The sequence below is a fragment of the Ruditapes philippinarum genome, unplaced genomic scaffold (assembly GCF_026571515.1).
Source record: "Ruditapes philippinarum isolate M1 unplaced genomic scaffold, ASM2657151v2 ctg3681_1_1_1_1, whole genome shotgun sequence".
Classification (NCBI taxonomy): domain Eukaryota; kingdom Metazoa; phylum Mollusca; class Bivalvia; order Venerida; family Veneridae; genus Ruditapes; species Ruditapes philippinarum.
Window position 1 is genome coordinate 163,158 of NW_026866106.1, and position 24,534 is coordinate 187,691.

At 31.9% G+C, this 24,534-nt stretch overlaps 1 protein-coding gene across 9 annotated transcripts in view; it reads left to right on the top strand.

Annotated features, from left to right (window-relative positions):
* The window catches only part of LOC132731350 (roundabout homolog 1-like), a 67,562-nt gene extending 48,817 nt beyond the window's left edge, over positions 1-18,745 (top strand). For 5 of the 9 annotated variants that reach the window (XM_060717523.1, XM_060717521.1, XM_060717520.1 and 2 more), the window contains exons 9-28: positions 666-887; positions 1,224-1,313; positions 1,438-1,622; positions 1,890-2,040; positions 2,258-2,385; positions 2,630-2,867; positions 3,386-3,501; positions 4,082-4,247; positions 8,976-9,053; positions 9,359-9,520; positions 9,855-9,947; positions 10,425-10,618; positions 11,004-11,202; positions 11,584-12,394; positions 12,572-12,690; positions 12,884-13,063; positions 13,436-13,570; positions 14,139-14,201; positions 16,014-16,231; positions 16,802-18,745. In XM_060717523.1, the coding sequence (XP_060573506.1) occupies positions 666-887; positions 1,224-1,313; positions 1,438-1,622; positions 1,890-2,040; positions 2,258-2,385; positions 2,630-2,867; positions 3,386-3,501; positions 4,082-4,247; positions 8,976-9,053; positions 9,359-9,520; positions 9,855-9,947; positions 10,425-10,618; positions 11,004-11,202; positions 11,584-12,394; positions 12,572-12,690; positions 12,884-13,063; positions 13,436-13,570; positions 14,139-14,201; positions 16,014-16,231; positions 16,802-16,810 (3,557 nt within the window). In that variant the 3' untranslated portion in view covers positions 16,811-18,745. The remainder of the gene's footprint in view (positions 1-665; positions 888-1,223; positions 1,314-1,437; positions 1,623-1,889; positions 2,041-2,257; positions 2,386-2,629; positions 2,868-3,385; positions 3,502-4,081; positions 4,248-8,975; positions 9,054-9,358; positions 9,521-9,854; positions 9,948-10,424; positions 10,619-11,003; positions 11,203-11,583; positions 12,395-12,571; positions 12,691-12,883; positions 13,064-13,435; positions 13,571-14,138; positions 14,202-16,013; positions 16,232-16,801) is intronic. The other 4 variants (XM_060717525.1, XM_060717526.1, XM_060717524.1 and 1 more) reach the window with 4 other exon arrangements.
* The last annotated feature ends 5,789 nt before the right edge of the window (positions 18,746-24,534 follow it).

The window sequence follows — 24,534 nt, forward strand, 5'->3', positions numbered from 1 at the left end:
AAGTTTTTTCACTATAAGTTCTTTATTTCTTAAGGTATTTTCTTCAAACTTTAAATATAAGTTGCTTGTCATCAACCACATCATATGTGACAAGGTTTACAACTCTAGCGCAGAATTTTTCAGAATTACCTCCCTTGAACTTTAAATTTTCATGAAAAAAACATTGTTTTTTTTTTTAATAACTTCTTTTTCTGAATGTATCTACTTCAAACTTCATATAAATGTTTCTTATTATCACTCAACATTAAATTTTGTGAGTGTTCAATACTCTAGCAAGACTATTTCCAGAATTATGCCCCTTTTGAACTTAGACTTTTTTTTGAGAAATTGGTAATTTTTACTCCAACTTCTACAATCATGATAGGATTTTAAAAATGTTATATTTTGATAACAGGGATGTTTAAAAAATAACTTTAGAGTGTCTTTCAGTCCGTCTGTCTGTACATAAAAACTGTTTCCTGTGATCACTTTTAAAGAACTTTTTCAACAAATTTACTTAAAATAGGAACCTAAGTGAATGGCCCTTCAGAATGTTGCTTGGGCTCTTACCGGTAGGGGACTTATGGATTGCTTGCAATACAATGATAATTGCTTGTTTACTAACTGTCATCTTGCATTGTTCTGTTATTTACTAACATACTAACTGATGATCACATGACTTTCAGCAGAAAGTGCATTCATTCTTCCAGACCATGACACTCGTCCTCCACCAATTATAACCATCGGACCACAGAATCAGACATTACACGTAGACTCTGTGGCGGTGTTACAGTGTGAAGCTGATGGCGACCCGAAACCTATTATACGTTGGTATAAAAATGGCCGCCCTCTTCTCATGTCTGGTCCAAGATATGCTAAACGAGACTCTGGAACTTTGCAGATTTCAGGTCAGTTATTCAACTTAGAAGTTATTTCTTGTTATGGTACATTACATATAGATGCCTAAAGTATCAATGAATGCTCATTTATGTTGATTTAGAAATTAACACAAAAAGTTATGTATATTGATAATTATACTATTAGTACATTGATAATTATACTATCTTCACAAATGTGAAATTAAAAAAGTCTGAAAGTTTTTGTATTTTTTGAGTGTCTGATTATAGAGATTTGATAGCTTTTAGGGTTTAATTATATTGAGGTGTGATATATTTGATATTGGTTGGTATTTGATTATGAATGTAGACATTAGGTCAATAGGATATTATAATATATATTTACAGACTTGAAGATGCAGGACACTGGCTCGTATACATGTAAGGCCATCAGTGAGACAGGGGAGACCACTTGGCAAGCTTTCCTAACTGTAGCTAGTAAGTACAATGAGATTGAAATACATCATTTTACATGATATTGTATAATAACAAGATTACTTTCATTTATAATGTCTGACTACCAGGTTTACATCTAATTATATTTATGAATTATTTGTTTTAGGTAACTTTGGTCAGGAAACTGTGAAAGCTGCTGCCTTAAACTTGCTGCCTAACCCTCCAACTCAGCCAGTGGTCAGTGATGTAACTGATACCTCTGTTCACCTGTCCTGGTCACCTGGGATTCAGACTGGTCAAGCACAGGTGTTGTCATTCTATGTTGAATACTTCGCCTATGAAACTACAGATGTAAGTATCAAACAATTGTGCCAAATTTGATATACTGTTTCAATGTATATATTATTTCTCAATTATTGTTTCAAAAAAAGAAAGAAATTGTTTCAATGTATATATTGTTTCAATGTGTTATTAAATGGTTAATATCATTTTTTTGTATAGTTGATGTAAAGTGCTAGCTAAATGGTGAAAAACTAAGTTAAGATCAGTATTTGTTTTATTCTCGAAGATTATGTTTGTTTAAAAATTTAACCCAGACATGCATTTTTCCATCACTAGGGTTGGGTTGTAGCAAGCACTGATGTGAAGCGAGAGAGTTTTACTGTGGACAAACTGCGTCGTAATACAACATACATATTCCTGGTTAGAGCTGTGAACGAATACGGTGTCGGGTATCCTAGTCCGGTGTCGGAATCTGTCAGGTTACTAGGTAAATAAAATATTTCAATGCTTTATCCTTTCGTTATCCTTCATGTGAGTCATATACATTTTAAAATATTTTCGTATGATAATGTCTTTGTCAGTAATGTTGATGATAATTAATTTCTTGAAATTTTATATCTACAGAAAGTAATACTAATGTCAACAAATAATTTCTTTATTTGGTCTTTATTTCATATGTTGAATATACTATATAATGTTTCCAGGTTACAAACCAAAACAATTGAAGCCCCAGTTATCTAAGGAAGAAATCATTCGTCAACTAAGTGGAGATCTTGTTGAAATAGATTACACTCATTCTATAAACTCTTCAGCTATAAGTCTGAATTGGAGGGTATGTACATAATATCTCTTTTATCTTGTAATTAAAGTTGAAAACACAAATTTAAGACGTTTTTATTGTTTGAAACCGATGTTTTGACTCTCTAGAAATAATACTGTTTAACAAATGATTTCAACATTTAATTTTTACCAAAGATTAATGGCATTTACACAAACCTATACAAGAAGCTCATCAAAGATCTGAAATCATATTGTTGCATACATAATTATAATTTAATGACAACTGATTTCTACAGGTTTTACAAGCAGAAAACATTGTAGAAGGGTACCAGATTTTGTATCGTGAAATCTTGGATATTAGACGTCTGACATATGGAGAGAAGAAGACAATACGTGTTCCGTCTACGGTAACAACTTACATGTTAACAGGACTGGATAGTTACAGTTGGTACGAGATACGTGTCCTAGCTTATAATGGAAAGATTCAGTCACAGTACAGTCATCCTGTCAAAGTACAAACAGCAGAACAAAATTGTGAGTATACTTTGTTCACTTCAAGCATTCTTAATTATTTTGTTATACATAATTCACTACATTGTGCAGATTTACCTTACTGCTAGACTGGTGGTATTTTAAGTCACCTGTGTATAATAGCACTACAGATATTTGCAAGATATGTATTGTTACTTGCCCAAGCAGTGAAGAATATCAAACATGTACTCTTTTTAATTTTTCATTTATCATCATTTATTTTACAAAGTGACTTTATAATACTGATAAAGTTGTCTGGCAAGTTTCCTTCTTAAGTGATGAAGGACAATGAAAAGTGCACACTTGTATAGTAGTATTTCTTCAGGCATGAGTGAAAATTTGAATAAAACTCTGGGCAATAATGATAGACCTTCAGCACTTAGCTTATTAACCTTTTTTTTCAATGGAAAAAATTGATAATCCTAGGTGAGATTAGTTCACTTAACTGCTTTACTGTACACAAACAAAACATGAATGAAAAACTCACTTGATGGATATAATATTTGTTACATTATTTGCAGACGTACCTGGAGCCCCTCAGGATGTGACTGTACATAAAATATCAGACAACAGTGTGTCGGTACAGTGGGGACCACCTGATACAACTTTCAAAAAATATTTGATGACAGGATACAAGGTTTGTTTGTCTAGTATATTGACACACTAACATGAGATTTTGTCACAGTATGACACGTTACATAGAATTTATCTTATAGGAACTGAACTCTGGTGTCTAAATCTGCATTGTTCAACACACTTACAGTGCAGTGTAGAATTTATCTTAATGGAACTGAATTCTGGTGACTAAATCTGCATTGTTCAACACACTTACAGTGCAGTGAAGATACTTGGTTTTAAAATAATGATGCAGAATTTTATTTTATCAATCATAAATTTATTCTATCATATTTATCATATTAAAACATTCTTCCTTTAGTATATATCAAGCATATTTAGCATTAACTACAAAGATATTATGTAAATTAATATGTTAGTAGTCTTTATTTGTTTGTTATTTGTTAATATATAGCTTTTTAGCTGATTTTCTTGTGATTATAATTTCATTATTCTGTATATTTTAATCATTTGTAGAATTAATAAATAAACATGAACTAAATAAAAACATGAACTAAATAAACTTGAACTAAATAAACTTGAACTAAATAAACTTGAACTAAATAAACATGAACTAAATAAACTTGCTTTGTTTGTTTTAGGTATTCTGTGTTAGTGCCGACCAGAAGAAGAACTGTAGTATACAGACAGACGGACATACATTTAGTACAGTTATCAGTAAGCTTTCAGGAAATCAGGTTTTCACAATCAAGGTAGCTGCAGTTACAAGTAAAGGTGTTGGAGAATGGAGTTCTGCCTTTATTGTTGGTAAGTTTTGTTTAGTGCCATCATGTTAAAAACCTCATTGGGGTCCCTTTAAGTAGTAAAGTATAAAGTTTTGTCTGTTAAGTAGCTGAAGCTATGCTTTCCCTGCCCGTCCCCCTCCCCCACCCCATTCCCCTAACCATCAACTTTTAGGCCCCCCTCCCCCCACCTCATTCCCCTCACCATCAACTGAGGATAACAGAACAGTAGTATGCATTTTTACTTTTTGATTGATTTTACTGATACCCCAGTACATGATTGAATTCTAATTAATTGAATTCTAATAAATAATCAGTAATGGGACATGTATTATACAATATTAGACATGATTCATATTGATAGATGTATTGAATCATAACTTATGAATAATTCAAATTGGTCTTAAATCAGAAATCTGCAATTTACAAAATCCCTTTTATGGCCATTTTCAAAACACAATCTGCATATTTGGATTAAAAGATTCATAATTACATCTCTTAGATATTGTTTATGCACATAATGGGAAAATTATCAACGGCAGAAATTAACAAGAGTCGACTGTTGGTAACTCCAGGGATTTTCATGTTGTATGTCACCAGAACAACTGACTCTTGTAGGTTTTATTTCTTTAATGAGAGGATTAGTTTATGATATTTATTTGAAAATTTACATCTATTAAATCTATTGCACTTGACAATCAGTTTACATGCAAATCTCAAATATGAAAATTTCTGTCATCTTTTTCTTTTTACTTTTTTTTTTGTTTTGTTAAAGACGGAAACAACTTGGAAATTGCTTTTTTGTTCTTTGAATGTTCTTTGAATGTATAAAACTGAAAGTCATTTACAATTTTAAATCAAGTAGTGGATATATGGAACTTGTCAGAAATCTCACTTCATTTAGATCGACCAGATTTCATAACATTAATCAAAATATTTCAGATTTGTTTGATCTCTCTGTGAACAATTTAAGTCATAATAACTTTCTTAAACGTATATATAGAGAACTAATTTAATTGTTCAGAACAAGATTTTAAATTCAGACCAGAGTTTTACGGCTTAGTACATGTATATACATATAATGTCTTGTGTACATCATCAATCTACTCTACTTATATTTAATCTTGAAGGTTTCTGTCAGGCATAGACAAACATTTGTCTGTAGGAAGTACCTGAAGTCCTTGTGATATAACGGCTATAGTTAGGTTTTAAACTGTTTCACCATTAAAGTCATTAAATAAACCTTTAAATAAATAAGGTAGTCCATATCTACATAAAAGTTGTGAATGAAATTTAATTTTAAAAAGTTTGTTGAGAAAAGGTTATAAAAGAGAGCCATATTTCTTGCCTTCAAGTTCCCTTGTGCTGTTATTTGCATGAAAAACTCATGGCAGTTTATAGATTGGATTTTACTAGGACCGTCATTCTGATACATTTATATTGTTACTGAAATAACAACCTTTTACATGTTAAGACAAGAAACCACTGGAGAAATCAATCTTGTAAATCAGAAAATTGTATCATTTTATATACAGAGGGGGAAATTTGACATGTTAATATAGAAGTATCAAAGAAGAGTCAATTAAAGGAAATATAAGTATTTTTGTAGAAACTGTTTATTGCTTTCTTTAAGTGGTATTTGAACAGCATGAGACAGTCATAAGAAATGGTGAACTTTCTATTTTTACTAATTTTAAGTTTTTATTGAAAATGATATCAAACAGTAAAATGTGGTAATATGTAATATTCTGTACTAAAGTATTTCAATTAAGTATTTTAATCACTCTTCTTTGAGCTTTATATTGCTTGCCTAGCAAATTAAGTATTTAACCTTGACATAGAATAGATACTCCTAGATTACTGGGGGAAACATAATGTTGATTTATCATGTACTATTTTTGTAATATACAAAACAATCTTATCTGGAAATCATGGTGAGTTGTGCCATTAGATAACTTGTAAATGTCTGTTCCCCTGTCTTATGTAATATAAAACTTGTGTCTATTAAAGAATACTGCCTGGCTAGCAGAATCACAAAATATTGATCACACAGGGAAACTTGAAAATGACGAGCAAAGGAAAATTGTAATTTTTTTTAGCAGGCTTCAATAAATTGATCATGTAGAGTATAAGGTTTCATCACACAGTTATTCTGTCATATCATATACATGTACCAGTTATCATGAAAACACAAAATATTCTAAGAAAGAAAAAAGAGCAGACGCAAAACAATCATGAAAACAAAATATTCTACAAATCAAAAAGAAAATATCACAAAAGAAAATAATCATACTTGTTATAGATGGTTGTTTGTAAGTTCACTTGCAAAATATAAAATTTTGTTTCTGTTGAGAAGGATTTATTATATTTTAGATAATTACAACCATGTGATGTTGTGTAATTCTCCTGTTATTGTCTTCTATGTTAAAATTCATTGTAAAATTACTTAAGAGCAGCTCACCTCCAGATTTATGCAAATTTTCATGAAAATTTTTGAAAATGTATTTAAAATTAAAATATTGTGAAGAAACCAAAAGGAAGAAATTTACACATTACAAACAGCACTCGCAGTCCATGTAAATTACCAAAATGAGGTAGCTTTTACTATGTTAGTAATGTAGTAGAAATATGGTTATAAATACTAAAAAAGTCAATCATTAATTGCACATAACATGTAAATTATTACTAAGATATTGAATCTTTTTACTTTTCCTTAAATCTTGGTACATCAGATTGGATTTTATTGGACTATTTATCTTGGGACATTTTTCTCAGATTGGGTTTTATTGGAATATTTTGGTTCATCTGGAGGCATGCAGCTTTATAAACTGAACCTGGTCAAGCACTAATCAATAATGAAGCCTTTGCTAATGCTTATTTATTGATAGATAGTGATGTTTGAAATTAAAATATCCCTCTCAATGTGATATATTACACTTAAATTTTATCTTTTGAAACTGGCGAGAAGTGACATATTAACATTGAATTTCAATTAAAGTGTATTTCTCTTTTATTTGTTTTCATTTAAAAAATGAAATGAAACGATTTAAAATTTGAGTCCGGGTCGAAAAAAAAAAGATAACATTTAAAAAAATGAAGTTATTTTGTTCTCCAACGTTCGTCTGAATGCATCGGTATTTTTTTGTTTCAGCAAATGCATTTGTATCAGCGGCGTGCTAAAACCCCAGAAATAATGAAATAAATAACGCCATCAGTCCAACTGCATATCAAGTTAAGATTGGATTAAATGGATGCTCTTTGAAATTTTACAATAGACTGATTCATTTGTAATTCTATTGTTGTTAAGAGATTTGAACAATTGAAATAGATTGTTTTCATCTATTTTACAGGCGTAAAACTGAGCGGTACAAATACAGCTACATTAAATCATTTGTAATTTAAAGCTACAGCAACAGAAATCATTTATCTTTCATTGGTGCATTGCATTCAACAAGTCACTTTATTGTTAAATACGACAATAACGCGGAGAGATTTCCACGACAATTTATCTGAATTTTAAATGGCATGCTAATGAAACAAATGAAAAGAATAAATATGTTTAAAGTTGAATACATATTACCATTAGGGAATACTGTAACATTTTCTCTTGTGATATGACATGATAAATATTTTATTGTAAATGACTACTTCTCAACAAAGATTGAATAGCTATTCTAAAACACATGACACTTGATAAATAAAGTAGAATACTCTCCCATGTTAAGTCAATTTTTATGTTAACATAACATTCCTTCATGTTGTTTTGTATCATCTCCCCTCTTAGAAGATTTTAATCTTTGATGGATTACTCGGATATGCATTTTCAAATAAAATAAATTGAAATAATGGAAAATTGTCATCCAGGCTATCGCGTAACATTGGTGTAATTTGTTAGCACAATACCTGGTGCTTACGGGAATTGTCTAGAAAGCTCTTCAATGATTAAGATTTGACATAGATTAATGTAAAACGTGTTATTCTATGTTTTGCGTTGTGTTATATGGTTCTCGTGAGAGTAAAGATCTATTTCCTTTAATTCTCCTCAATTGTACAAGACCGCTTGTAAATAATGGGACAGTTCAGAATAGAATATTTGAACAGCACTAAATAAAGATGGGCATATTAGTTTTCTTCTTAATGTCATTTCATCTTATTTAAAAGCAATTTCATACATAATTGAACAGCAAATGAGATATGCAATGCATGTTATATGGGCATGCAACATTGAGTTTTATGACTATTAAAAGCCGTTGCCTGCATTAGGAAATAATGGAGACAGGTTTCAAGTGCCATTTATAGGAAACAGATTTCTGGCGACTTTTATTTGTCAATGATCTCGTACTACAGGGATAATGTTAGATTTTTGTCCTTTTGCCCATCCATCCTGTAGCTGTGTCCAGAGTCCCATCGTGGAATCTGCTTGACAAATACTTTCATATGAGGAAACTGCCTGATTAAGTTAATATCCACTAGATACCTAAAGTTTCAACCTTTTTTTAATGAAATTTGAAAAATGTAAACTATTTATCATTGCTAATAAAATACAATAATATAAGCAAAAAATATTTGTTATTTAGAAATTCTTTCAATTTTATGCACAAATCACTATTAGATGACCTCTGAGTGTCAATAAATTGTCTCTCTAAATTATAAATATTATGCTTTACCATATTGGGGAATTTATGGCTGAATTTGTTTTTAATGTTAAGTAAACAATCATTATATACAAATAAGTATACTTTGTAATTTTCAGATGGTAAAGGAGTACAGTCAGTAAAACTGGACGGGGACTCGCATGTTTATAGTACACCTAAATCTGTTACCGGGGAAGGTAGGTTATATAACTGTCAATGTATAAAAAAACATTAGTGTAGGAAACATAAGAAATTGATAATTGTGTTATAAGTCAATAATCTGTTACAGTAGTACCATTTCTTTTCTAAAATATATGTTATAAACAAAAATTTATTTTCTTTTATTATAATTATTGTCGTAACTTTCTTCCTTTATGAAATAAATCTCCATTGATTATTTTACTTAAAATTTTACAGAGATTTACTCGATAAAAAGTACATTTCATTTAACTTTTCACTTGATGATTTATTAATGTTTTAAAACATAATTATTTTATTTTAGAATCTGGAGAGGAAGACTTGTTTAAACGATCCTGGTTTGTCGGTTTGTTGATAGCAGTGGGTGGGGTAATGTTATGGTTACTATTATGTATATTCTCCGTATGGCTGTGTAAAAGAAAGAAGCATAGAAAAAAGATGAAAGACCAGAGATTCTATACAGGAGGTTAATTATTTTATAGTTTTAACTAACAGTAATTATAAGTATACTTTTCGATTCAATTCAGGTTTCTTGACACATTTCATAGTTAAAGTTGAATACCCGGAAGTATTGGAATGCTTGTAGAAATTTTAATTTTATAGAGAACAGTTATGTTCAGGCATTAAAAAAACAAGATCTTAGAATAAGCAAAGAAACCTTTGTTACTATTCTTGCAATTATTTTATTTATTTGTTAATTTTACTATGTCTAAATGCTTGCTTGAGTATAAAAACAAATCAGCATCATTTGTAAACAATGATTGTAATATATAAAATGTTTATTGTGTTGTTTTTGACAGTGCCTGTACATAAAGGTGAAGAAAGTAACAGGAACAATATGCTGTACCCACCACAATATGCAGTCAAAGATCAAAGAATACATTGTACAAATGGTAAGACAGGTTTTATTCCATTTACTTATATTGTATACCCTGTGACCTTTGTTTTAAATCGTGAAACAATTTTAACATAACTTTGATTATATTACTTGTACTTAACTAAAAACATCATACTCTGTTCTTGAGTAGAAGTTGTATAGTGTACACTAATTTATAGACTTGATATGATTTGTCTGTCACTGGTACCTCTTACAAATTATAACCATCTGATACATATTTGTTGAGATGTTTGATGTTTGTCCAAATGTCATTTCAAAGAATGAAATTGATACATTGAGTTGAATAACAATATTGTCCAATAAATCACAAGTTTTTGAGACTGTATATTAAGAAGTGTCTAAAATATTAATAAAATATAGACTGTATAAAAGTGTCTGTCAATACACAAAAGAACTTTATGCACATATTATGAAATGTTTGCATAACTGACAAGCAGACGACATTAGAAATGTAACTGTTATGTTATTTCAGATCTAGATTTACCACCAGAGTTAAGGGTACTTTTACCAGGTCAGAACAAAAAGGAACAGGAGGATGATTCTATATATAAGATGGCAGGAGATGGAAGTTTTCCTGAATTAAAAACTTTCTACCAGAGAGTTGACCCTGTTGCTCCATATGCTACTACAGCCCTTATACAACAACAGCATCTCATGAAACAAAGGGTAAGTTTCACCTGTATGCAGTTTTAAATTATATTGATGAATGCTGAGATGTATTATAGATGTTGAATATTGCTCCAGCCTATAATGAAACATAGACTATGACTTGTAAAAGAGTAAAAGTAATGATTCTGGTATATAGTTTTCTTGTCCCTTTTTAAATGCAGCAAACTATACTAGTTTTCTTTATGACCATTACAGATAATGATCTCAGTTTTACTGTAATCTGTGGCATTTTTGAAATAATTTTATTACAAGATTTATTTATTTGTTGATTTTTTTATCTGCTGAATTGAAGTATTCTTTTAATTTCTTTTACATATCCAGCATTTAATAACATACCCATATTTTCAACTTGTTGTATATGTGATTGATTATTTTATTTCAGCAACAAGGTATAGAGAATATGTTCCGTCCAATAAACCAGGGATATATCCAGCATAGTGAGGGATCAGCAGACAGTTGCCAGAAACCAGCTCTCAGCACAGATTCTAACCCAGATCATAGTCATAACAGTCACTCTACGACGGATCATAACCATAGCGACCATATGAGTCCAACTAGTGACAGTGGTAGTCATACAACAGGTTTGTCATTAATCTCTAACCTTTTTCACTGTTAAATGTGTGAAATGGACTTACCCTGTATTGCATGTGGAATCAGCCATTGATATTTAAAGGGATGAAGCAATAAGAAATGATCAAATTAACAGTAAAGATTCCGGTCAGGAATGTGCAGGCTGGTAAAGTTTTATAGTGGTTTTATTTGCTTAGATTATTTATGAAGTTTTGATAAAACACATTGCATTTTGTTTCAACAGAAAGAAAAAATTATAGAATCTAGTATTGTTAAAAAATGATAAAATTTGTTGAAAATAATGTTTTTGCATATTTTAAAGCCAACATGTGTAATTAAAAGGTTTCATTGTAAAGGACAGATTAGAGTTAACTTGATATTTAATGTTTCAGATGAAAATGGCCTACTTATAAAGCAGAAGAAGAGAAGTAACTCACGAAAAGATAACACAACCCCTAAACAAGCTATGAACATGAACTGGTCCGAAATGCTTCCTCCACCACCAGAACACCCTCCACCGAGTGAATGTGGTGACCCACCCTTGTATAGTGAAGTAAGGGGAGACAGTCGCAGTAACACACATAGTCCAATGTCTCCGGTCTCGTTTTCACAGCTGTCGGCTTGTTCTTGTCCGAATCCACATACACAGACGCCAGTTTCAGGCTGGAATATGCCTGTGTATTCAGATAACGAGTGTCCTCGTTGTTGCTCGGAGAAATATTATGATCCAATGACTTACTGCCAAGATGCATATATACGGAGGACACATTCACCAAGGATGCAAGTGTTACAACATGTAAATAATAGAAACATACCAAATACTGGGCATACATGTTCTCCTAGAGCAACACCAAGTGTTCAATACCAGTACTCTAAACCCCACAAGGGATATCACTCTAATTGTGCTACTCCACAAGGGGATAAAAACAAATCAAACATAAAAAGAGCTTCACATAGCTCGCATAGTGACAATGAAGCACCCAGTATTATGCCATGTTTACAGTCATATAAAATTACACCAAAAAGTGAAAAAGACTATAGATTTATGCATGAGGAGTGGGGTCCTGACCCTGCTCCCCCATGTCACTGTGAGCATGATTCCGGGATGGGGATGGAGGAAGATGGTATAAACATTGATCGAGCATGCCAGTCCTCCCTGCCAGCCATAGCTCCCAGTGATGCTGTCAGTAATTATAATTCAAGGTGAGTTCAACCCGAATGGTAGCAATATAAACATCCAAATCTAATGTTGTTGGACACAAATACCTATTTTCCCTATATATTTTGCTGTAAATTTTAAGTTTCATTTTCCAAAGAAAGTAACTTCATTCTCTTTACTTGTGATATAGTAGATTTTAAGTGAAAATTACTAACTTTCAGACCAAACATGTCTTCCAGCATGCAGGAGAGGTACCAGCGTAACTGTGATTCCCCGACATCTGAGGAGGCGGACTATGCTACCGAGTCTGACCTGGAACAAAGCCAAGAGCAAACCGCTAGTATGTCTTACACCTCATTTTGTTAACTTTATGTTATAAATTACGATAATTCCCAATTGTTTATTACATTTGAGATGATTTAAATTAGATATCTATAATAACTGACATATATAAAAAATTTAAAAAGTTTTAAAGTTTTATCACTTACTGTGAGACTAGCTGTACTTATTTATCATATCATATCTTATTATAGCTTACACAGGCAATACAGATCATAATACAGACTGCAGTAGTGTACAGTCTAGCACGTGTAGCTCGGGCGATGGTACATTCCTCACAGAGGAAGACTTTGCAAGTGCTGTAGCTCGTGCAGCAGAAATGTCTGGTCTTACAGTGATTGGAACAACAGTCTGTGATCCTTCCAACAAATCCAGTAAGTAACTGTACTATAATCATTTAATCTGTAAAATACTTATATTGTATGTTAGTATCTGTAATACTATATTCAATCTGTTAAACAATTGTATGTAAGTTTAACATATTTCCTTCATCTCAAAGAAAGCTTGAGGATCATTTGAAATTAATCTAGAGACCACTTTCTAGAACTTTCAACAATTTCTGGCTTTAGATTAAAGACAGGCACATGAAGACTATACCACGTCATCTAATGGATTTTTATGCCCCCTCTTATGGGGGGGGGGATATAGATTTTCCCTTGTCTATCTGTCACACTAATTGTTGACTTATAAAAGAGTTGAATTCGGGGCTGCCCTATTTCTATAATTTGTTACATTTCTGTTTTCAGAAAAAGAGCGACGTGCACGTAAACAAGCACGTCCTGTTAGTCCAGGATATTCAACTGACAGCAACTATGGGTCTATAGATATGGTTCGTAAACCGTATCCGAAATCTCAACGTAAACAGCAATTGATTGAGCAAGGTAAGCGAATATTGAAGTCAAACAAAAGGGAATTTTCAAAAAGCATCTTAGATTAATTTTGTCAATCATCATACGATTTTTGTTAATTCTTTGTTACAGACTGAATTTACTACTTTGGGCTTGCCTTTGAATTTGGAACAGTAACTGTTCATTACTTGTTCAAGGGAGTTAAGTATTGAAATACTAAAAATGTGTAGCCAATAGTATAGGGTATATACATGTAGGCTGGTGTGCTAGCATTAAAAGTGTTCAAGCCCCAGCATTTATATCATGAACTGTCTGATTCTATTATTATAACAAGTCTTTGCTGTGTGTCAATGTATTGTTGCTATGTAAGTTCAGTAGTCCAATGTCAATGTATTGTTGCTATGTAAGTTCAGTAGTCCAATGTCAATGTATTGTTGCTATGTAACTTTCAGTAGTCCAATGTCAATGTATTGTTGCTATGTAAGTTCAGTAGTCCAATGTCAATGTATTGTTGCTATGTAAGTTCAGTAGTCCAATGTCAATGTATTGTTGCTATGTAAGTTCAGAATGGACTACTTACTCAGTTCTACCATTATTGCAGGTAAAGGGAAATCAAATTTCCAGCCAGTAAGTGAATGTAATAGCAGGGTGAATAATAATGGAAGTAAGTAACAACTTTGTACAAAAGGTTTCATTTTGTTTGCAGTATTTGCTTATCTTTTGCTTGTGTGAGTTTGGGCGAGAATGTTCATTGCAGGGTGTTTGATTTCTGCAATCATTAAGAAGCCATTAGCCATGTAAAAGTAAGATAAGAACAGAATTTACAGCTTTAAACTTCTGAGACATGACAATAATCAGGATTGTAGGATATGGTAACTTCAGGGATACGAAAAATGAGTTTATGTAAAAATAGCAGTCATTAGCAGAAAGAGCATTTAAAAAAATCAAAATCAGATAAACTATATCACAGAAATGTGATGTAATTTTTTATGTTTGTGAATTTTAATTGTAAAATGAAAAATAGAATTTAATATTGCTGACTGCATTCACCTACATTTTTTTTTTTTTTTTTTTTTTTTTTTGAGTAGACTAATATTCTCTTGTTTTGTCTGTAATGTTTATGTTTGTTTTCATTTTAACAATTTCCTTGTTGTCATTTCTGATGCGTAAAAAATTAAGTCTCCTAAAATGTTTAAGTCTTAACTTTTCTGTGTTAGCTAAAATGTAGGTTGTTTAAAAAGCTGTAATCTCTTCTTTTAGACATATGAGCCGCGTCACGACAAAACCAACATAATGCGTTTGCGACCAGCATGGATCCACGCAGTCTGATCAGGATCCATGCTGTTCGCTATCAGTTTCTCTACTTGTAATAGGGTTTGTAAGCGAACAGCATGGATCCTGATCAGACTGCACGGATGCGCAGGCTGGTCTGGATCCATGCTGGTCGCAAACCCACTATGTTGGTTTTGTCGTGACGCAGCTCATACTTTTTGTTCAAAAAATAAAAGAATAAATTAAAGCTCAGTCTAGTTTCATTTCCCTTGACTCGATTTCTGTGCACAAAAGTGATTAACAATGCAAAACTTTAATTTTACTACCCAAAACGAATAGCTGTTTTATTATTGGAATAAATCTTATAATTCTGAATTATATAGGTTTTATTGTGAAACACATTGCAATGTTCCATTATCGTACAGTGTTTCGCAAAATGTTACAGTAATATAATATAAAATAGAGTGCTTTCTGGATTGATATCTACATAATAAATAGAAAATTTGAAAACTGCTATTATTTCATAACTTATGACTGTAAATATAGACAAAGTTTGTGGATTTATAAATCAAACAGAAAATCTATTACTAGAGTATTGAGTTTCTATTGTACAAATTATTGGTTAAATATGTTTATTAAGTTTATTATGACAGATATCATTCTTTGATTTATTTCACATTTATGCAAACTTGCATCTTTCTCAATTGTGAACTTTATTACAGTGATAGGATAAATATTCCTGAATTTTTAGTGTCATATTATGTCAATTCACATGTGCCTTGAAATCACTTTACACATTGAATAACCCATATTATATTGATATAATTATTACAAAATATTGAGTATGTTACATATTTGAAATATAGATTTTTAAGCACAGCTTTGGCTAGATAAGATTTGCTTACATATAGATTGCATTAATTATGCTGTTTGCTGCCTGATTCTTTACTTGCATTTATGCTTGCATAAGAATTCTTCCATCTTGGCATGGTACAAAAAGTAATGTCTTGCGAGTCTGTATGTTGACTGTTTATGGTGAAGGTTTATTAAGTTTAAGAATTTAATAACAATGGGTATACTCAACTATTGCAAAGGCAGTCTCTATTGACTGACCAAGTATGTTACAATCATTTGAAGTTATGAAAAAAGAGGTATATTGTTTTAATCGGCCTCTGTATCTTACATTATTCGTTTTGCTTTGTAGTCTATGACACACCATATGCAAGAACAGATTATCCCATGAATATTACCCATCCTGCTTTCCCTCTTCCTCCTACAAGATTTGCCTCCCTTGGTAGAAATCCAGTTCAAGATGGCAGCAATAGGATGTCTCCACTAGATGGCAGCAGGAGTGTTGATAGGGGAGGCTACTCTAGCTTTGTTTACCCCCAAAACATTATTGATATGCATTTAAAAGAAGATGTGAGTGGCAATGTGTAACACATTGAAACAAATTTTACTAACAATGTGACAATATACTTGATTGAAATTTATTTACTCAAATACTTGGCATAAAACATAGTAACTGAAATACTGCATAAATATTGCATTTTCTGATCACTGTGTAATTTGTGATGTTTTAGTTTTGCTAGTTAATCGCATGTTATATCAGGTCTCTCTTTGCTTTCAATCTATGGCGTTTCAATCTTAAATCTCTGCCTGCTGTGCTTTTATACTGCTTATCATCAATTTATGAACTATTTTTCTCAAAACATTACACAAAGAATTTTGTTTACGGCAATTACTTAATATGTAAATTTTAGCCTTTAGGACATACTAGTAATCAAAATTCTGAATTGAACAACAGCATTTCCAGTCATTTCTTAGTGTAGTGTTTTCATGAACTTAATTCATAAAAAATCACCTATCACATGATGAGCTCATTCACAATCTTCCACTGTCTTGAAATTTTTATCATTTGATACAATTCATGTATAGTTGATCTGAATGTATCATACCATTATAGATGTTTTTATCTTCTTCTATTTACAGATTGTTTAAAAGAGTGAGTCAAATAGGGCAGTGTGAAACAGGGACAAAAAAGATGAGTTCTGACTGTGGAGCACTTAGATGAAAGTAACACCATGCAATATTAATGCAAAAAAAAAAACTGTGTGAAGAACTAAACTTTACAAGTGCTATAAACTACAGTCAAGAAGAAAAGCATACATGGTGCCCAGCGTTTCTGATACTAATACTGTAAACAATGCACCATGATATTATCTCTTCAACTTTCTAAGAATGTTTTTCCGGAAAATGAAAAGAAACAATTGTGCAATTTAAAGAGCTTACAACTTGTTCATGAGCATTTGAACTAAGATCTACTGTTTAAAAAATGTTTTATACACTGATTTCTAGGACATGAAGGACAAACATTGTTATATGTGCTATAAATGTCTTCAATACAGAAATAGTTTCTTGATGTTCTAGCTTCTGTGTAACTTGCTGTACAGACATTTAGCAAGGAATTGTGACAATAAAAAAACAACAACAACAAACACTCCCTTTGATGAGATTTCAAGATATTTATACAATATGAATGTCTTGGTGTTTGTAGAAAATGGATGCATCCTATGTAGTTCTGAATAAGTTATAAACAATGTACATATATATAGTGATATATTTACTACATAAGTCTTGTAATGTGATTATAATATATAACATTGGAGGAGAAAATGTCAACTGCTGAAATCCACAAGTAAACAAGTATTTCATGCATAATATATTTTTATTGATATTTATTTATGAATTTATTTCAATTACTATGTATAAATGAATGTATGATTATATGTGAGCAGTAATATACATGTATACAGTTGCATGTTTGTGTTTGTTGGTGTAACATTCTGTATGTGTAGACAAAAATATGGATAGATTGAATTGTTGTATACAATGTGTACTTGTAAATGATAATTACCAAATACAAATAAATGTTTCATTGATGCCAGTATGGCACTGAATGGAAGAACGGTAAATGTTTGGTCTTTGGTGCAATTGAATACCAGTTGATGCCAATATGAAATACCAGTAAAGGTTTGGTTTTAGGGCAATATTGAATACCAATAAACCTTTGGTATTATACCAGTATGGAATACCTGTAAAAATTTGGTTTATGCTGGTATGAAATACCAGTAAATATTTGGGTTATGACAAAATCAAATACTAGCTATTACTAGAAATTGGAACACCAGTTTATGTTTGAATTATACTGGTAAGAAATACCAGTAAATGTTTGGTTTATACCAGTACGAAATACCATGATGACAATATTAAATACAAGTACTAGAAATTGGAATGCCAGTTCATGTTTGGTATTATGATAATATGGAACGCTAATAAATGTTTGAGATGTGAAACAGCATAAGTAACTGTATATTTTGTTCATGTTTGAATGCAAGTTTTGGATTGATTACATGTGTTTTGTGTGACTTTTCTAAGTCAGATTTATACAGTGCAATAGTATGTATATTTTGCAGAATACAGTTGTACAGATAATCTTATATAATATTATTAGGCTTGTAAATAATTTACTTTGTTATATACATGTTATATTAGGGATGAAAATTGTTTTTAAATAAACATCCTTAATAGTTGCTTGTGCTAAATTGAAATTAATTTTTTTTTATACAAAAGTCAAGATGCACTGCAAACAATGTTGGATATCAAATGTAAATGTAGAAAAATAGATACATGTACTTCAAACTTTGGATGGCGAAAATTTGCTGTTTTCTTTATATGGTTCCAAGAGAATCATTGCTGAATCTTAGAAAAGCTAATTTTTAAATTTATTAAATTTTCTACTGTTGTTACTTTGTGCTGAAGCATGTAAGAAGCCGAAATATTAAGTAAAATATTGTAAATAGATGCTGTTTCTATTGTATTATTTGAAAAAAAAAGTTCTAAACTAAAATTAAATAAAAACATGAATACATATGATAGTTTTTTTGTTTTTAATTTTTTTTTCACCTCATCAAATGACAAAGTGTAAGATAAGCGCAAGTATCGTGTACCTGATGACGTCACAGTGATTAGCCTGCTCTTATGCCTATGCAAGAGATGAAGAAGAAGAACTTTTATTTGTACTAAGAGCCCTTAGAAGAGCCATTGACAAAGCAGCAATATATATACAACAAGCATTTGATAGTATTGCGGGCAATACAGTAGTCCCCTACCGGTCCCTCAAAAAGTTCTTTAATTGTCATACACTCCTGTGTATTGCCATTTATAATGAATTTGAGGATGAAGTCTGGCCCCGTGTTCACAAAGATTTAAGGATCAGGATCAAGATCAGGATCAAATTTAAAAACCCTGATATTCTTCATTGTTTATCCTCATAGATAAATATCTGATACTAAATTTGATAGAACTGGACTTGAAATAGCAAGTAAATGAAATTTTAGAATAAATTATTTGTTAATTTTGCAAGATATGGGCATTTTACAGTTGATCCAAATATTGATCCTGATCCTAAAATTGATCCTTATTTTGATCCAAATATTTTTGTATTTGTTTTGTTATTTCTTGATTTTATCCCAAAATAGTTTGTTTTCTTTGCAAATCAGCATATTTTTACATTTTGAATATTTACAATTTAATTCAACAAAACACAAATAATTTTAGTAACATTAAACAATGAAAATAAAATCAGGATCACTTGATCCTGATCCTGATCTTTTCTTAGTGAACACGGGGCCTGTATTTGAAAATATCAACCACAAAACATAATAAAATAAGTTTGTCTATATCACAGTAATGTGTTAAGTTTCCATGCTTAGTAAGGAAATTATGTTTATACAACCTTGTCATATTATTACGATGTTGGATTTTAAAGTAAATCCTATAAGGAATGAAGAAGTTGGAGTGAAAATACCAGTTTCTCGAAAAAAATCTAAGTTAAAGGGGGACATAATTCTGGAAATAGTCTTGCTAGAGTATTTAACCTTCTCAAAAATGTCGAGTGATAATAAGAAACATATATATGAAGTTTGAAGTAGATACATTAGGAAATAAAGAAGTTATTTAAAAAAGACAACATTTTTTCCCCTAAAAAATCTAAGTTCAAGGGAGGTAATACTGATATTTTTTGTGTTAGAGTTATAAACCTTGTCACATATGATGTGGTTGATGACCAGAAACTTATATTTAAAGTTTGAAGTAAACACCTTAAGAAATAAAGAACATATAGTGAAAAAGCTGAAAAATTTAAATCAGAAATCTTGAAATTCAGGCTATTTGTTGCCATAGCAACCAGAATTTTCAACATAGGAAGAAAAGAAAAAGATGTGCATAATCTCCAGACTGCCATCTACCCATATTTCAAGTTTCATAAAAATATTTTCAGTACTTTTTGAGTTATCACTGGATCCAGTTTATGTGTTAAATTTGCCATATTTTCAGACTATTTGTTGCCATAGCAACCAGAATTTTCAACATAGGAAGAAAAAAAAAAGACGTGCATAATCTCCATACTGCCATCTATCCATATATCAAGTTTCATAAAAATATTTTCAGTACTTTTTGCATTATCGCGGGATCCAGTTTTGTGGACGGACGGACTGACGGACTGACAGACAGACAGACGGACAGACAGACGGACAGACAGACAGACGGACGGAGGGTAAACCTAAAGTCCCCTCCGGTTAAACCGGTAGGGGACTAAAAATCAGAAACATGCCTGCACTCAGATAGCACCTCAAAATGTATCACCATATAAGGTATTTGTTGTTGGCTTGGTTTGTTATACCAATTTTAACAGATTTTTGGTCATATCTCGAAGATCAGTCCACCTTCCCTTACCTGTTTTCCTGGATAACTAACCAGTAATAACCAATTTCTACACAAGGGACTGGGTACATAACCCACATGATGTCTAAATTAGCTGTGGGAACGAGTGACCACAGGATTTCAAACAAATCTGATGCTCCCTCTATTTAGTAAGGGGGTTGGGGGAACATATTGGGTGTGTTCTCTAGTCTAAATATTTCGACTGCAAGAACAACCGATTTTTCAGACTGATATTGCATAGATGTTGGTCTTTACCATCGTCTGTATAATAAAAAGCCTTGCTAATATTATCTCAATATCTTTATCTTGTTTTATCTACTTTTAAATCTTAATACAACATTAACTCCTGGTTTAAACTTTCTACATCATTTCATTACCAATAATAAAATTAAACAAAACAGCAGCTATACTGGTGCCTCATATTTCTGTGGTACCCATAATTCCAAGGTATTAGTCATAAACCGTCTCAAGTGCCTCCTGGACCTCATGCACCTGCCAGTTTTACTTGTACCTTTTTATTGTATCTTTATCGAAATGCTACATATACAACTGGGAAAACTTTTTTTTTTCAGATTAAGAACACAAAGTAAATTATTTCACCATTTTACTTATAGTTTTCATGCCTTTTAAAACAATTGTCTTTGTTAAACCATTGAGATATTGAGAAATCCCCACTTTCAGTTGGGGCTAGGTATAGATGTACTAAAAATAAAGATTACCATTGGGTTTGCTTTTGAAACTGTTATGCCTTGGGAATAGGAGATCACAAACTTTACTCATTAGGCAGCAGATAAGTGTTAATTGCCATGGTACGTACATAATTATTTACATGCAAATATTAAATGGAACAAGAGCCATGTTAACATGGCCATCCTCCGCCAATGTGTTTGCTCATTGGAATAATGTATATGAATAGAGCAGAATAATTCAATTTTAAGAGGTCTTTTGGTAATGAAAACTGATGGCTGAAATGATTACAGATTTGATACCTATGTGAATATTGATGGCTTAAGTGATTACAGATTTAAAACCTATGTGAATACAAATTCCCTTATTTTCAGATCTTAATGTCACATTGCGAGCCCCTTATTAGCTGACAAGAACTGAAGGTTCTGTCTATGGCTAATAGTATCAAAGGGGTGCTGTGGTGTCCGTCGTCATGCGTCAACAATCGTTTTCTTCTCTGAAACTGATGGGCAGATTTACTTCGAATTTGGTCTGTAGCATCCTTGTGACAGTCACACTTGAATTTGCTACTGTCATTTCAATTGGCCCCTTTTAGGGGGTCAACAGAGCTAAAAATAGAAAAAACCTTTAAACATTTTCTACTACAGAACTAATGGATGGATGATCACATACTTTGTCTGTAGCATTCTTGGGCAGTCTTTTATCAAGTTTGCTCATATTAATTTGATTGGCCCCTTTTAGGGGTCTCTAGGGCTAAAAAGAGAAATACCTTTAAATGTCTATTTCTACAGAACTAATGGATGGATGATCACCAAACTTTGTTTGTAGCATTCTTGGGTAGTCTTTTATCAAGTTTGGTCATATTTATTTGATTGGCCCTTTGAGGGGCCGCTAAAGCTAAAAATAGAAAAACCTTTTTAAAAATATCTTCTACTATAGAACTAATTGATGGATGATCACCAAACTTTGTCTGTAGCATTCTTTGGTACTCTTTTATCAAGTTTGCTCATATTCGATAAACAATAGGGTCCACTACTAGTTATGACCAATCAGTATGTGAAATATGAAGACTTTGTGACAAAAACTTTTTAAGATAATGAGCGGAAAAATCAAAAGGGGTCATCTACTAGTTATGACCAATCACTATGTGAATTATGAAGACTTTGTGATGAATAATTTTCAAGATAATCAGCGTAAACCATCCTGACATTTAAGGCCCCTGTGACATTGACCTAGTGACCCAAAAATCATTATGGGTCATCCACTAGTTATGACCAATCACTATGTGAAATATAAAGACTTTGTGATGAATAGTTTTCAAGATCATTAGCGGAAACCATGTCGACTACTGACAGACAGACTGACCGACATTAGCAAAACAATATACCCTCTCTTCTTTGAAAAAACTGATATGACACCTACTCAGAGAACTTTAAAGTTGATTCCAGTAAAAATTGACCTTTAAACAGTGTTTTGATATAACAATCTTACATGTTAAATATAAACACAAATCTGATATCCTTCAAAAGTCTGAAGACAAATAGATGAACCGATGGACATCATAAATTTTTGTATTTTGGTGGTTATAAGCAAATAAAAGGATGGGAGTGTTTCAATAAGCTTATAGCTTACAACACAATCAAACTAAAATAGATTAGTATAAACTGAACCTAAACTAAATAAAGAGAAAAAGTAGCCACAAAAGAGCTTCCTGAAGATTCCTACTGTTCAAAACGCCATCTATGTTTGTTTATATGAATATATAAAACATGTGTTGCAGCATATATAGAGTGCTGCAAAGATTTGCAAGAGAATATATAAAGCTAGTTAACGGTGCATTACACATTGTAACAAGGGCAACATTGTCACATAATATGCCAGTCAAAAAAGCTTTTGACAGAGATGTGGGCATTATAAATATGCATATAGGTGATATGCTCTGGGCAAAATCTGGATATTTTATCAGCTCTAGTGAGCTTAACCTAAATTACACATGTCACACTTGTAGTCATGATAGTTATCATTTGTGTTACAATTCATCAATATATGAGGACTAAATGGTCCCAGTACACATCTTCTGTTTTTATCCTCTATGTGACCTTGACTTTGGCAGCAGAGACCTGGATTTTGCGAGCAATGCTTAGCCTCACAATGGTGAACAAATTATATTAAAATTCCCCGATGAATGTAGACGTTTTGCTCCGAACAAGCATTTCTCTATGACCTCTTAAGTGTGACGTTAACCTTTAACCTAAACCTTGTTAATGCATGTGACACTGCTTCTCATAGTGAAAAAAACATTTCTATGAAGTTTCAACAGAATCCCGCCATGTATGTAGGAGATATGCTCCGGACAAAATCTGTATACTTCAACATCTTTAAGTGACCCTGACTGAAGTGACCTGAATTTTACAAGCAACACTGCCTTACAATGGTTAAAACCTTGACCTTTGACCTACATGTAGAGACCTGAATCATGCACACACAACAGCTATTATAGTGGTGAACATTTCTATGAAGTTTCATTAAAGTTCCTCCATGTGTGTAGGAGATATGCCCCGGACAAAATTTGATGTCTCCCAACCGCCAGGGGTGTTCCTATACCAGTTTTTCAAACAAGCATATAAAAATCCCAAAATAAAGTCTCCACACATTTACTAGGTAGATGATAGAAACCATGAATTTGATGGACATGCATTAATAATCTTGCGTTTTCTTTATTGGTTATTTCTATTTATTTTTTTTCTATTTAATTTCATTGTCACCGTTCATCAACTATTACTTGTTTTTTGGTGTGCTGATGAATGTACAGAAGTGTATTTTATACTTGCATTGCTGTGATTTTCAACACTTATGGTATCTATAGTATGTGTTCTTAATAATACAGATCTAAAGAAAAAGAAATTCAAAACCATCCAAAAATCATTTTTCTTGTTTTTCTAGTTTTATGCCGATTTTATATATTTCTGGTCATATCTCTGATTGAACCACCTAACCTACTTTTCTGGATAACTAACAAGTTATTACCAATTTCTCAGCCAGTGACCCCAGATGATGTTTTGAATCTACTTTGCCAGAAAAATTACCATTAGATTCAATGCCTGAGATCAACTGTCACATAGGAATTACACCTCAACATAGGAACGACCCAGCCACCCCTGAAATACTAATCTGATGCATCAGAGCATCAGTGATGCTCTCCCTATTTGTCCAAGCATGCGGACAACAAAAAACATCACAACAATAACCACAAA